The sequence below is a fragment of the Melopsittacus undulatus genome, chromosome Z, assembly GCF_012275295.1.
Source record: "Melopsittacus undulatus isolate bMelUnd1 chromosome Z, bMelUnd1.mat.Z, whole genome shotgun sequence".
NCBI classification, from domain to species: Eukaryota; Metazoa; Chordata; class Aves; order Psittaciformes; family Psittaculidae; genus Melopsittacus; species Melopsittacus undulatus.
In genome coordinates, this window is record NC_047557.1 from 43,605,919 (window position 1) to 43,619,565 (window position 13,647).

At 43.4% G+C, this 13,647-nt stretch overlaps 1 protein-coding gene across 1 annotated transcript in view; it reads left to right on the forward strand.

Annotated features, from left to right (window-relative positions):
* The first annotated feature begins 1,655 nt into the window (after positions 1-1,655).
* Positions 1,656-13,647, forward strand: part of DAPK1 (death associated protein kinase 1) — a 99,083-nt gene continuing 87,091 nt past the window's right edge. The window contains exon 1 of the mRNA XM_005154925.3: positions 1,656-1,819. Coding sequence (XP_005154982.1) covers positions 1,758-1,819 — 62 coding nt within the window. The 5' untranslated portion in view covers positions 1,656-1,757. The remainder of the gene's footprint in view (positions 1,820-13,647) is intronic.

Sequence of the window (13,647 nt, forward strand, 5' to 3'; positions counted from 1 at the left end):
TGAACGTAAGGCCATCGACAGTGCTGTCATCTTTGAAGATGGCTTTATGTAACTTCACATCCAGCAATCCATTCAAATGCCCTCTTTCCATTTTACAGATGACTTCAGTGGAGACACAAAAATTTCTGAGGCTTGCCTCAGGTCATGCCATGACTCACTCAGAAAATTTCTGGGCTTGTGTTCTTATTGCCCTGTACCTGAAGAAATAGGCTTTCTTGACTCACGTGTCATATTGTATGACTGCACTGAACTTCTGTTCACCTTTGATGAGCGATTTTTTCTGAGAGATCTCAAGAGTTCAGATGGAAGTTAAAAGCTGTTGAATTACCTGACATCATGCACTCACTCGAGGCTGAAGAACAGGGATGAGAGGAAAGAGCAACACAAAACACATCTTGGCACGGGACCAATACACCACAGAAAACAACACGTGCTGGAAGCTGAACCTGAGCAGCAGCACATAGGAAGACAGGAAACGTTAACAAATGACGAATGCAAGGTGCAACACTCCGCAGAGACAACTGAATATACTTTGTACTAAAAAGAGCTCGCTATTGTTTCCTGCTGGCAAGAGAGTACCTGTACACTCCATACTTCCTTTGTGAGGAGCCGAGGCGCGCCAGCGGTGCCCGGGGCTGCCCTGCTAACCTCTGCTCCCGCCGCTTGCTGGAGGTTCTGGAGAACCCTGCCGCAGGGGATGCAGTGCCGGGCCCCCCCACGGCACCGCCCCCTCTGCCCTACTGAGACCGCGGCTGTGGTAGAGCGGGGTGAGGGCGGTGGTGGCCGGAAGGCAGTCGCCACCAGACCCCGGTTGCCCCCTGCCCGCGGAGGAGGCGCGGCCTCCCAGCAGGGTGGAGGAGTCGGGAGTGAGGCGGGGGGCTGCGGCAGGCGCGGCCGGTGGGAGCGCACACAATGGCCACGCCGGGAGCAGCCGCCGAGCTGCCCGCGCTCTGTCTGGACACGGCGCCCCGGGCTCACCCGGGGGATCAAGCTGTACCGCGTCGGGAGGGGCGGGACGGGAGGGGACGCGGCACACCTGGCCGAGCCCCCCCTCGCGACACAGGGGGACAGGCCTCGGCGAGGAGGGGTGAGTCGGTGGAAGGCCTCCCATTGGCGCTCCGGACGGGAACGCTGGCACCGCCTCACGGGGCGCGGAGGGGCCGGGGAGCCGCGGCGGCAGCGGGTGAGAGAACAGGGAGTGAGCGGGCGGCGAAGGCGGGTGGCCTGGCCCCGGCAATCGCTGCCCGGCGGTGGGGAGGGGATCCCCCGCCTCACCCTTCTGCCCTCGCCCTGGGCAGGGTACAGTTAGGTACGGTGCTGCCCCTGTGCTTCTGCTGCAGGTCCGGCGGCACATCCCGGTGGACCCGGCAACAGAGCCATGGAGGAATGCAGCGGGCGCCGGGGCTGGGCGGTGGTGCGGCTGCTGGAGCAGGGGCGGGGCTCCGGGCGCCGCTTTCTTCTCCCGCCGCCAGGGCAGGGGCAGGAGCCGGGACAGGGGAGGTGCCCTCAGGCCCGCGGGTGCCGCTTCCTCCGGGGCGGGGCGGGGCGGGGCGGGGCGGAGCGGAGCGGAGCGGTGAGGGGCGGGCGGGGGGCGGCCCCAGCGCCGGGAGGGACACCGCCCCGCCGCGGGCAGGGCAGCTCACCCAGCGCCGTGCTCTTCCGCAGGGCGCGTAGCTGAGCGTGGGGCGGCTCCGGCGGCTCCAGGGCGCTGGTGATGAGGGCGCGGAGCAGAACGGGCTGAAGGCGAGGCGGCGATCATGACCGTGTTCAGGCAGGAGAACCTGGAGGAGCACTACGAGACGGGCGAGGACCTCGGCAGGTGGGTGCGGGCCGGTGCTGGCTTTGAGCAGGGGGAGCCGCTGCTGCTGAGCGCGGAGGGGCCAAGGCAGGCGCTGCTCCAGCCGCCTGAAAAGCCCCCGCGTCGCCTTTCAGTCCTGACGGGAGGTGCCCGTTCTGAGAAATGGGAGTGGGCTTCTACGCTACAGCGCGTTTGCGCTTATAAGAGGTCTGATGTGGGTTTGGAGCCGGGCAGTTCTTTGGTGGTACTGTCTCTGCTTGGTGCCCGTCGGGGTGCTCTGCGGGGTCTGCTGCGAGATGTACGGCTGGCTGCTACTAGTCCGGCGCGTAGCTGGAAACGTGGTGGGTTTGTAGGGCGGGAGTTGGTGGTGTGTATGTAGTGAGGGGCTCCGTATCTGTTTGGTTTCGCTTTAATAAGACGATTAAAGAAGTGAGACAAATTGCTTTTCATCCGTGCGGTGAAGATCACTTTCTGGGTATCCTTGTTAAGCTGGAAGTCGGATGAGGGGATGTGAGCGGGGTGCTGCAGATAAAGCGTTGCCTGCCTGAACCATAATGCTTGAATGCTGTGTAGTGATCTCTGAATCCATGCTGTTAGTCATGCCTTGTTTTCTCAGTGCTTTCCGTGTTTCAGAACTGTTAGTTTAACACTGAATTATGTTATGTGCATGTCTCCTTTTCATCTTCCTTCCCCCTTTTTTCAGAGGGAATTCAGTGGCATTTTAGCACATCAGTATGGCGGAATCCTTTTGTAGTGTTCATCTCGGGAATTTCAAAGCTGAGGATCAGTATTTAATTACCACAGGGCAGTGTACATGACAACATGCAGATGATCATGCCTGTGCCTGTGTGTACCTTTCCAGTAAAGGGACAAGTAATAGCAAATGTAAACGAGATACTGGCATAGACAGGAACTTAGAAATACAATCTTGTTTCTTAAAAAAACCCCAACCCTACCAAATAAACAGAAAATTCCTACATTATTGGAAACTTCATTGGACTGTATTTAAAATATCCTTCACCCTACTTCTGTACAAGTTTGTTGCCGTGACTTGTACAGGTACATGATAAATACGTACTTTCACATTGTGTTCTGGGTTGGTTTTTCATATGTCTAGAATGACAGTCCGTGTTAATACGTTAATATGACAGTGAAGGCATATTAACTTATTGGATATCATGGTAGAAAGACATGTTATCTTGCCAAGCCATAGTATAGGTTGTGAGGTCTAAATATTTTGTTAGGACACAAAAAATCGTTTGATTTAATTTCCATTCTTCTTGGCAAGAATGCATGAAGTGTCCTGAAACTTAGTTTTAGGTGCCTGGACTCTTAAAAATAAAACTATGCTTGTGCTTACAGACACCAATACATGGTTTACCTTACAAAAGTAAATAAAGACACATCTAGAAATTGCCCTGTTTTCTTAAGGTTCTTCAGGGAGAAGATGATGTCGGTATGCTAATTTAGAACGTGTAAGGTTTGTGTAACCTCTCTTGTACTTACTTTAAAAAGAAAGTGTCAATGTAGTGTTAGATCCCAATACATATTTATAAAAGAGAGCAATTGCCTTAGGTCACTCACATAAGAAATGCTTAAATACATAGGTATTTTTCCAAACAGACGCCCTTTGAAAGTCACATGTTGGCTCCAGAACACAGCAGTGAAGACCAAGCATTTAATTTTTACAGAATGGGGAAGTGCAAACACTGAGTAATATTATACAGAAAAAAAGTGTTTTTCAAGTTGTCAGAATACTAGGAGTGTAGTAAATAAATGGTGTATTAATGTGGTCTGTTATAAATGTTATTATGGTACTGAGATTGTTCTTGTTCATTGCAGTGCTATATAGGGTTGGCATGCAGTTTAAGCTTCTAATATTTTAAGCATCTTAACTTTAAACTCTTCCGTCTCTTCCTTGAAAAAGGTGAAGAAAACCAAGAACCTCATCAATTTTATTTACTTTTGTAAGAAAATGCCAGTGGGTGGTAAAACATTACAAAGTGTTTGACAGGGATTTTGTGTTAAAAGTGAAATGCAGTTATTTAAAAAGGCAAAAGCTTTCACTTCAGCATCATTAAAAAAAAAGATATTATTTCACTGCAAGGTGTTGCCATAAAACTGTAAGAGTAAGAAAATCTTAGGATAGTTGTATGGTTTACTTTAGTAGTGTTTTTAACTTCTTTTAAAGCTTAAATTTCTATGGTTGCTTGGAGTATTGTCTTGTAAATCCCATGAGTTTCTACTCCTCCTTTACCCCTTATGTAGGTTTCTCACCATTTCTTTTGCATACAAATGTAGTTGCAAATGTCAACACTGAGGCTCAAAACTCAGAAAGCTGTGAATATTAACAATACCTTTTACTTTAAAATTTCTTCTGTTCATCTGGGAGCCCACATCATGATTTAATACTTGAGCTAAGCAATGATGAAAGGTTCCATTTTGCAAAATCAGCCTTCCCCACGGCTTCTTAGGAAGAATTCCTTTATTTCCTCTTGCTTTGCTGCAGTCATGCAACAAGCAAGGTGAATAAATGAACAGGTAAGTTTCTCTTGACAAAGGTGTGTTCGAATGGATCATGAAATTCTAGGCCAACCTGCCTTGTGAGAAAGCTCAGTGAAGATGCAAATACTCAGAAATTTTAATAATCTTCACTGTTTTCCCTTGTAAATTATTTAGCAGTCTTTACTACTCTGTAATACATCTGACAGAAGTGAGAATAAAAAAATAATTTTAGTAAGAGTGATCTAAGAAAGGTGTCTTGGAGAAAGCAAATGGGTTGTGTAAATGGAATTTTTGATTGAAACTGGTAATGGAGGTTTGAATACTGCATAAGAACTAGAGTTGTTGGAAACAAGGAGAAGGGATAATGTGCCTGGGCTGAAAATGCACGTTCTAGTTTTCTGGCATTTCACAGTGCTTTTGTAGAAAAAGTAATAAATGGGTCTCATCCTTTTACCAAAATGTTTGAGTTTTATTCCATTCTTTTGGTTGGTTTTGATTTGTGCCTGGGGAGAATAAAGGAAAATAAAGGCAGTTGAGATTGTAAATCCTGGCAGAATCACCCTTCCTTGTCTTGCGTATACATGATTTCTTCTAACACATTTGTGGATGTTCAAGTTTGTTTGTCTTAAGCTTTTGTACTAAGGGAGTCTTGTGTGAGACTTGTGGATCAGATATTGTCTTCAGTGTAGTATGTGTACAAAGACACTGCTCTTGGTCAGTGTTAATTTGCATTGCGTACACTTTTTTTGTCTTGTAAGTCTGGAGCGACACCTGTTACTTGGCGTTGTTCAGATGCAGGCTACTACGGATGTGTTGAGTAGTTATCCAACCATAAAATTTCGAGGGGTGTTGGAGGTTATTGTGAAAAAGCAAGAAATATACTCAAGCTATTCATTTTAATTCAGCCTGCAGTTGCAGGTGATGTGACCTTGCATTTTAAACACGCTGCTGCAGTGCTTTTACTCCATTCCACCCAAAAGACAGGAATTCAAGTTTATCAGTATTGAAAACCTGCACCACAAGTGCAGACTCACTCACAGTGCTCATGAAGGTAAAGAGCTTAAATAGATCAAATTAATCAAAATACTAATTTTTGTTTTCTTTAATCGTCCTATGACTAGCCTTACTTGGGAGTTGCTACACACTGAGAGAAATGCAGCATTGCTTAAATGATTATAGGGAGACATACCCAAACAAAGCTATGTTATAGATGGCATACTGTGTCTTATTTATGTGAATTGAAGGGATTTAGGTCTTGGTCTTGCGAGCAGCTCCTTCCTCCTTCACCCCCACTCCCCTGTTCAGGCTTTTTTTTTTTTTAACTTCCAAGGGCTTCCTAAAAGGCATGCAAATTATTGAAACACAGCTTTGGAATTCAAGAGTGGTGTTTGCATTGCACGGTGGTTTGCAATTTTTAGATTCTTGTTGATTCAAAAAGTTGGGAGAGTTATCATACCCTTAAACTTCAAGCTTGTTTGGACCTGCTGGACTCACCAGGGAAACACCTACAACTTGTTGAATAAAAGCTGTGATGAATTTCAGCAGTTTTGGAAACTAGTCTGTTTCTGCTTGGTAGCTCACTAAGCAGACATGCTCACAGTAAAAAGCACCAAGCTAACCTGCTATCTAAGGTATCTAATCACCTTATCAGTTGTGAGAGAAAAATGTGAAGGATAACATGCTGAAGATGCTGATGAGAACAGGGACTTATGCAAATGTGTATTTACAAGTACTTTCTTTTGAGTGTTGAGTGAAAAGAGAGAGGTTTTTTTGTGGTTTGGTTTTCTCTTTTTTTCTTTCCTCCCCCCTGGATGCCAGGAACTGATTTCTGTAGTAAACAGGAACTATGTAGGCAGAATATATATATATATATCTATCTATCTGTGTGTGTATATATATATATATATATATGCATGTATGTGGTTTTGGTTATTCACATATCAGTTTTCAAAACCGCTGCTTTTTAGAGCAGCAAAAAAGGATAAACATGAAAACAAAAAACACTTGGATAGCAACTAGAATTTGTACTTCAGAGTGCGTTTCAGGCTTGACATTCTAAACTAATGTTGCTAAAATAGCCAACATACTAAAATTGTGTGTGTATTGTCAAGCTCCATTGTGACATATATAGGATGTGAAATTCCTTTGAGGTCACACTTCCTTTCAAAATGGTCACATTTGAAATCCACACCAGCCATCTTTAATAATGTTATAATGTAACATTTTTTCCTAGGAATTACCAGATCAGGAAGTCATACGGGGGGGTTGGGGGGGGGAGAGCACTGTGAAAGATGATCTTGTAAGGCTTAAAGTATTGCATGTAGGTAAGAAATGTTTAATTGTGATACACTGAAATTTCCAATTTCTGTTTTTTGGATTTTCGTGCTGTAATCTCATCTCCACTGCTCTATTAAGAGGCATGTGTTAACCTTCCCTTTCATATGGAGATAAAATGGCTAAGTACTGAATATGCAGAAGATGCAGACTTGCAGTACTGTTTCTTGTGTTATTTGTACGTACACAACAATAAATGCTGCAAGGGTGGAACACACTGCTTCTATAGCTATGGGTCTGTAAATTCTGGCAGAACACGATAATTACAGTAAACTGAGCGGATGTTATGAGTTTTTCAAAGACTTTACAAGCAGCCCTGAAAGCATTAGCCACCAAGCCACTGTTTGAGCAGGAAACGTGGTTGGTGTCTTTGTGTGCCTCTTTTTGGCTTTGAGTTGAAAAATTTGACATTTGGATTACAGTGAAGAACACTTTCTGTGCTGGTTGTGAACCTTGTAAATATTGTATTAGCCTTATTACCTCTCAGAGAAGAAGTTGGTTGATCTGTGCTTGTCTGCAAGTCTTGGCCCTGGTGGTTGCGTGGGTACTGAAAAAGAAGGTCTCTTAACTGAGAAGCGTGGTGGGAGGAACTATTCTTCTATGTCTCAAGTCACTTTACCTCCCAGCTGTGCCTCAGAATGCCTCCTTTTCACAAGTGCATAATAACCTGCAAGCTGCTGATTGCACAGGCTGCAAGAGGCTGTCACCATACAGTGCCACTGATGACAATTACTGCCATATAAAATGTGCTGGGAGGTTTGCTTTGTAAAAAACCCAAGAGGTGCAGATGCTTTTTGGGTGTAACTGCTTGGTCCTGCTTAGTTTATTTCTCGCTCTGGGGGAGAATAATGCCTGCTTTGTAGGTCTTTTAAAATGAAGTGTAATTAAAACTAGAGCTTGCTGATTATTCTGTGCCTTCAGTTTAAATGCACAAATCTTTGTAAATCTAGATTCATTAGGAAGTGGGTAAAAATGCTCATCTTTGATTACTCTAGAAGACAGGTTTAGTGAGGCACAGTCAGTACTGGAGCTTCTTTGATAGGGATGTCCTGAAACTTCCATTCTGTCTTTCTGTGCTTTGCTTTTTTGCCCTTCTGTGTTTTGGGGAGTGGAGGGGTTTGGCGTTTCTTTTTTCCTCCCCATTGTCTCCCTTTCCAGATGTTCCAGTATGTCATTTCCTCTGCTGGAGCTGTACGTACCAAATAGAAACTGGCCTCTTTAGCTTAGGAAAAGGGAGGCTGAGGCCATCGTTTCATGAGAGCTGTGTGCAAGCTCAGTCTGTGCTGCTACTGGCTGAAAGCAGTATCACTTTCCTCTGGTGTGTGTTTTTGTGGGTTTTTTGTTTTGTTTTGTTTTGTTTTATGCGGTGGTGCCATTTAAGGGGAGGGGGGAAGAAACACCTTATATCTGATTTATGGCAGCAGTGCACACTGAGATCAGCTGAAAGCACTGTGAAGTCTCAGCCTGCATGGAATTGTGATTCTCCCCATAAATCTACCTCAAGTTAAATATGTAGCAGGGCCGAAGATATTCACTTTACCACAGGGGTGAAGAACATAAACCAGCAATAAGGAAGTTAAGCTAGAAATTAGGAGAATGATGAATGGTACAGTGGTTCTAGAGTAACCTTGACAAATAGTTGTTGCAGTTGACAGAGATATTCAAAAGTGTATCAGTTTTTGTAAGAAATTGTATGTTTCCTGTAAGACCCACAGCTGGGCTTAATGGTTTAATGCCCTTCTGGTTTTCACTGGCTTGGTTAGCAAACCTGTGCAACTTGTTGGTGAAATTATACATTCCAAAGAAAAGGTGCCAGTCAAAGCAGTGGATCAGTAGTTTCTGTTTCCTGGGTGGTAGTAACTTGCGTAGGAGTTCTGTCTCAAATAGCTGTTGCCTCTCAAACTGTATTTTGACAGCAGTGCAGGAAGACAGGTGACACAAAGGAGGATTATCCACAAACCTGAAAAGTGTTCATTGACTTAACATGCAGTATAGTAGATCCTGCTTAACCATCACTAGTTCATGGCTGAGCTATGTGGAAGCTGAGAGAAGTCTGGACAAAGCCCAAAGATCTTCAAGCAAGCCTAAACTGTTTTGTTATCTTTGTTGTGCAATGATTTTTGAAGTAAATTCACACATAAACGGTGTGAAATTTAGGGGAACTGGATTCTCCTAAGGCCTGTGCCAAGCAGTCTAATACGGATAATGCTGTTGAGCTCTGAGATCTCATTACCTAGAGGGTGCTACAGAGGGAATGGAGCCTGCATGTTTTGGTCAGTTTAGTGATGTTCCTGTTGGCTTTGGTTGCACTTACAGAACAGGCTAATAGAAGAGATTAATTGTAGGGTCAGGTATCTCCGTATATTCTCATGCTATACCTTGCTACATCCTCCTTTACCTGTTACCCAGAGCTCTTGTCCCTCCATTTCAAACAGATTGCTGCTTTTCTATTCTAAAATGAAGAAGAAACATGAAGGCACTGAAGCTGTGGGAAGAAGCTTCTTGAGAGCGAGGACTTAAGACTTTGATACATTTAGCTTTTCACCACAAAGCTTGCAGTGATGTGGTTTTTAAATACACTGGAAGAACAAAAATGCTTGAGGAAACAAAGAAAATTTAGAAACTAGGTTTACATTTAGAGGGTTCACAGATGAATCTACAAGCTGGAAACTGAGAGGCTGCTTGCCTTCAGGAGAATGAACTTGTGGGACTTGTCTTTAAAATGAAGACAGTGTGAACAGGGAAGCTAAATTGTGTCAAGACTGAGCTTGTAAAATTAAAGGAGAGGATTGCATGATAGTGTCCTGGGGAAGGAAGAAGCTGATAAGGATACAGTCATTGTGGATATATTAGATCAGTTTTACCCCTCTCTTTCAAGGTTTCCAGACACACTGCAGCCCTTGAGGATTTTATTCTTTTGTATTAACCGTGTTATATTTTTAGTGTGTTGCAGTTTGGTGGGCTTTTCTGGTTGTGGTACACATTGTCATTGGGGAGAACATCCTGTATTATGTTCTTTTACCCAAGTCAAAAATAGTTCACATGGTTTAGATAGGATTGTTGTAAAATTGAGTAATCCACATGATGGTTTGCAATCTTATTCTTTTGGGTTTTACATTGTATTTCCTTCCCCTTGTTCCCTCCTGATTACACAAGTGAATGTCACAGACAGTTTTGGCTTCAAGAGGCAATACTGTTGAGCAGGAAGCATCATTGCAGGGCTGTCCAGACCACGTGCGTGCATTGACCACCATCAGCAGGGACCTCGCAGTGCAGTGGTGTACCACTCTTTGCAAGACTAAAGTCCCCAGTACCACCTTCCTGCAGGTGCAAGTATCTTTGTTATGAAGATTAGATGGTCTTGCCTGTACTTGCCTAAAAGAGAAACATCTCTTACCCTGTGGCCAGAAACATAGGGGGTATATCCAAAACTTGGAAGACTTCACAGTAAGTGTAAATTGTAACTGAGTGTGCAACCTGTTTGAAAGATACAGTTCAACTGAATTTTCTGCTGACCTGTACATAGGAGTGAGCCTTTGGAAAGGAAAAAAAATAATGGCTTCATACAGTACCATTCTTTTTGTGCGCTTCTTGCTTAAATAGAATGCTAAGTTAGCCTGTCACTGGACTAGTGTACTGGAAATACTTGATTTCCACTATATCTTTATTTGTGAGCAATTCATATGGTGTTTCTAAGCTTTCACAAGTTACTTGAGGAGCCCTGCTTTCAGTCTGGTATGTAAGTTGGCTTCTGGGCTTTGGTCCATTTCTTGTTTTCTCTCAAGTATGAGTAAGTCATTGTAAGAGTTGAGGTGCTGGATGGGTGTGCCTGAAGAAATGTTCACTTTGAGAACCTATTCACGTGCCATGGGAACTGGTAGCAAAGGGACATTTTCCCCAGGTCACACAGTCTGTTGAGGCTGTGGTGTTTCAGAGTTGTTACTCTTATGGTACAGAGAAAGTATGTTCATTTTTCTGTAGTATTTGGTAGCTTTTAACTGTCTTGTGATTATAGGAAAGCAGTGTGGGGCCTCTCATCTCTTCTTTGTTTTCTGAAATTTTTAGTCCCATTGACTACTGCAGAGTTGACTTCATTGCTGAGATAGTCCTTACCAATCCTGTATTTCTAAATGAAACTGAGAAAGCAAATGCTTAAAATTTATAATCTGTACTGTGTGTGGTGTGTGTTACTTGCTATTGTGCTTTGCCTACTTATGTAAATATAACTAGGTGGAGTTAATTTTTATGTTAATTGATAATATTGTATTCTGTTCTGGCATAGTTTACAACTAAATCATTTTGCCAGGTTTAATGGAGATAGGAATCTGAGGTGTTTTTTCCCCCTTTATCTACAAAGGAAAATAATATTAGTGGGTATTATACTTGGGTCTGACAGCTCTATGGCCAAGAACTCGGCACTTCCTATAGCTTTATCACCAAAACTGGCAGTTTATTATTTCTTAAGAAAACTAAATTCACAGGAGTCTTGGATGGTAATAAATTTTATTTTTCTTCTGATACCTTATTTCTTGGCTTTTGATTCCTTTATTGGGGCACTTGGCTCCTGTTACCTTTAATGACGGGGATGCAGATGTAATCCTAGAGAAAGATATTTCACCTTGTCTTGTACCTTCTTCATCTTTTGAGGTGAGTTCTTTTGTGTGTGTGTGTGTTTTGTTTTCTTTTGTTTGTTTTGTTTTATTTTTTGTTTGAGGGAGGTGGGATTGTGGTTTTTTGGGGCGGTTGTGATTTTTCTTTCTGTGTATGTTGTCATTTTGGTGGGTTTTCTCTTTTTTCTTTTTTCCATTGTTTTGTTTGGTTTTTTTGTTGTTGTCATTGCTGTGGTTTTACCCACACCCTAAGCTTACATAGACTTCAGATATTTTGGTGTGGGAGCTAGGACTTTTTAAGTGTATTATCTGTCTGGCTGTATTTTCTTATCTTCATGAGCAGGGCCATCTGCGCAGACTTGCTGTTGATTTCCTGGGAAAGGAAAACACATCAGGGGATGGCTTAGTTCCTTATGTCTCATCTTTTCCCATTGCTTTTTACTTGAAAGGGCCTTCTGATAGTATTTACTTCACATTCCTGCCTAAAAGGATTGCTTTCCCTGCATTTGTTGCCAGTTATAACATTAACTAGAGAACAAATCATTCCAGATTATATCTTATAAAGCTGGCTCACTTCTGCTGTCCCTTTTGTTCCTTTAAAAAGAAACCTTTACATTCCTGTCCCTCCTGAGAGTGTGTTGATGCCTTGTCAGTGCTGCCCTACCTGCCTGCCAGCCTGCCTGGGTGTTTCTACAGGGTGGCTAAACCAGCCTAGTGTGGGGGGTCAGTGAATGGGAATGATCCTGTTCCTCACTGGCTGAGCTGTGTTCTCCTGCTTCTTCTGTGCTGGTGCTGTCACCATCTTGAGCACAGTCTCGAAGCAAGAGAGAATTACAGATTGATCTCCCTGAACTGGGTCACGGTGGGCACCACGGGAATGTCAGTGCCAGCCACAGGCATAGAATGGCAGGAATGCATGCCAGAGGGATGGGGCAGCCTCTGTGATGGATGCTGGCTCAGTCTACTAATGCACACCATAAAGCTTGTGCCTCACATGCTCTGTGTCAGTGCCACACAGGTGTGGCTGGCTGAGACTGTGTGGAAGAACTGCTCTGAACCGGGAAGCAAAACTTGACTGTCTGTCAACCACGGGCAGCCATTGGTGACTGCACAGTCTGAGTATGTTTTCCTTTGCCAGCAGCCTGAGGGTGGCCAGACAAGCTCTCCTTTGCACTGAGGTCAGAGGGGGCAACTTGGAGTATTGTTTTTTTTAATGTTCTAAATTTCTAAGTGCCCAAGCTTGTCTGTGAGAAGGAGCAGTTGTAAATGAAGGCTGAAGAGCTAGGGAAGCAGACAATTACTTGACTGTAAATAGCAGCTCATAAAACCATAATGTACATGGACAGTTACTAAGGCACGTGGTATGAGGTTTGTGTATATGACACAAATATGCTTTGTTTGTAATTCCATGTCTTCTTAAAAAGCTGCCTTCAGTGAAGGGAAAGCAGTATTTTCATCACTGGCTTAAATTTTTTTTTTTGCTTAAATGCTGTGTCTGTAGATTCTGTTGCTTGTTGGCTTTCTTAAGGATGTAGCTTAAATTAAATTAATAATTGGAGGAGAAAAGACAGGAATTTTCCCATGCAAAAAATTACTCTATTTCTGTAGAGCATAAGCTTGAGGTAGTATGTTTTTCATTGTGCTCTGATACTGAAAGATTAGTAAGAGACCTGTGGGTTTACCAGTGACTCTTTGTATTTGATAGGAAGTAATGAAACTTGGTGAAATACATGCCACACCTTTTAACTCCATTAACTTCTCATGAAATTTGGGACATAATCTGTTTGGGACTTGGCAGTCCATCCTCCCTTCTGCTTTCATATTTTACCCTTTTTTAGCAGTGTTTGGTGAGGAATCAGTACCCTATCACCATATTAAAGATATTTCAGATATACTGAAAAAGCAACATTTTCTTACATCAACATCATTTAACGTACCTAGCAGGTGCAGCTGTGCTGCCAGTGTCCTGTATTTGTGTATTTTTATTTGTGGCCATTCAAAGTAGACAGCTTCAGGGTCCAAATCTGCAAAGAAATACTGCCTAGAGGCACATTGTTATTGCTCATTAAGATCATAGGTCATATGCTATAAAACAAGGAGGTTCTGAAAAGGTGAAATAAAGGGAAGCGGCTCATTGTGATGAAAGAGTGGATGGCATATCTGAGATCTGCTACGCGTTAGCACTAGATTCTTCCCCCTCAAGCTGAAGGACAAGCATGCACTGAAGGAGTGCTTCAGAACCCATTGCTACCGAAGAGAAACAGGAAACTCAAAAACATTCTATTTATCAAATAGCAGTGTCAACAGTCTTTAGCATCAGCAAAATGAAGTTTGGTCTGCATGTATATTTTAATATTCAGCCCAGGCTCCTGGTTTAAGAATTTCTGAGCAAGTGATGAC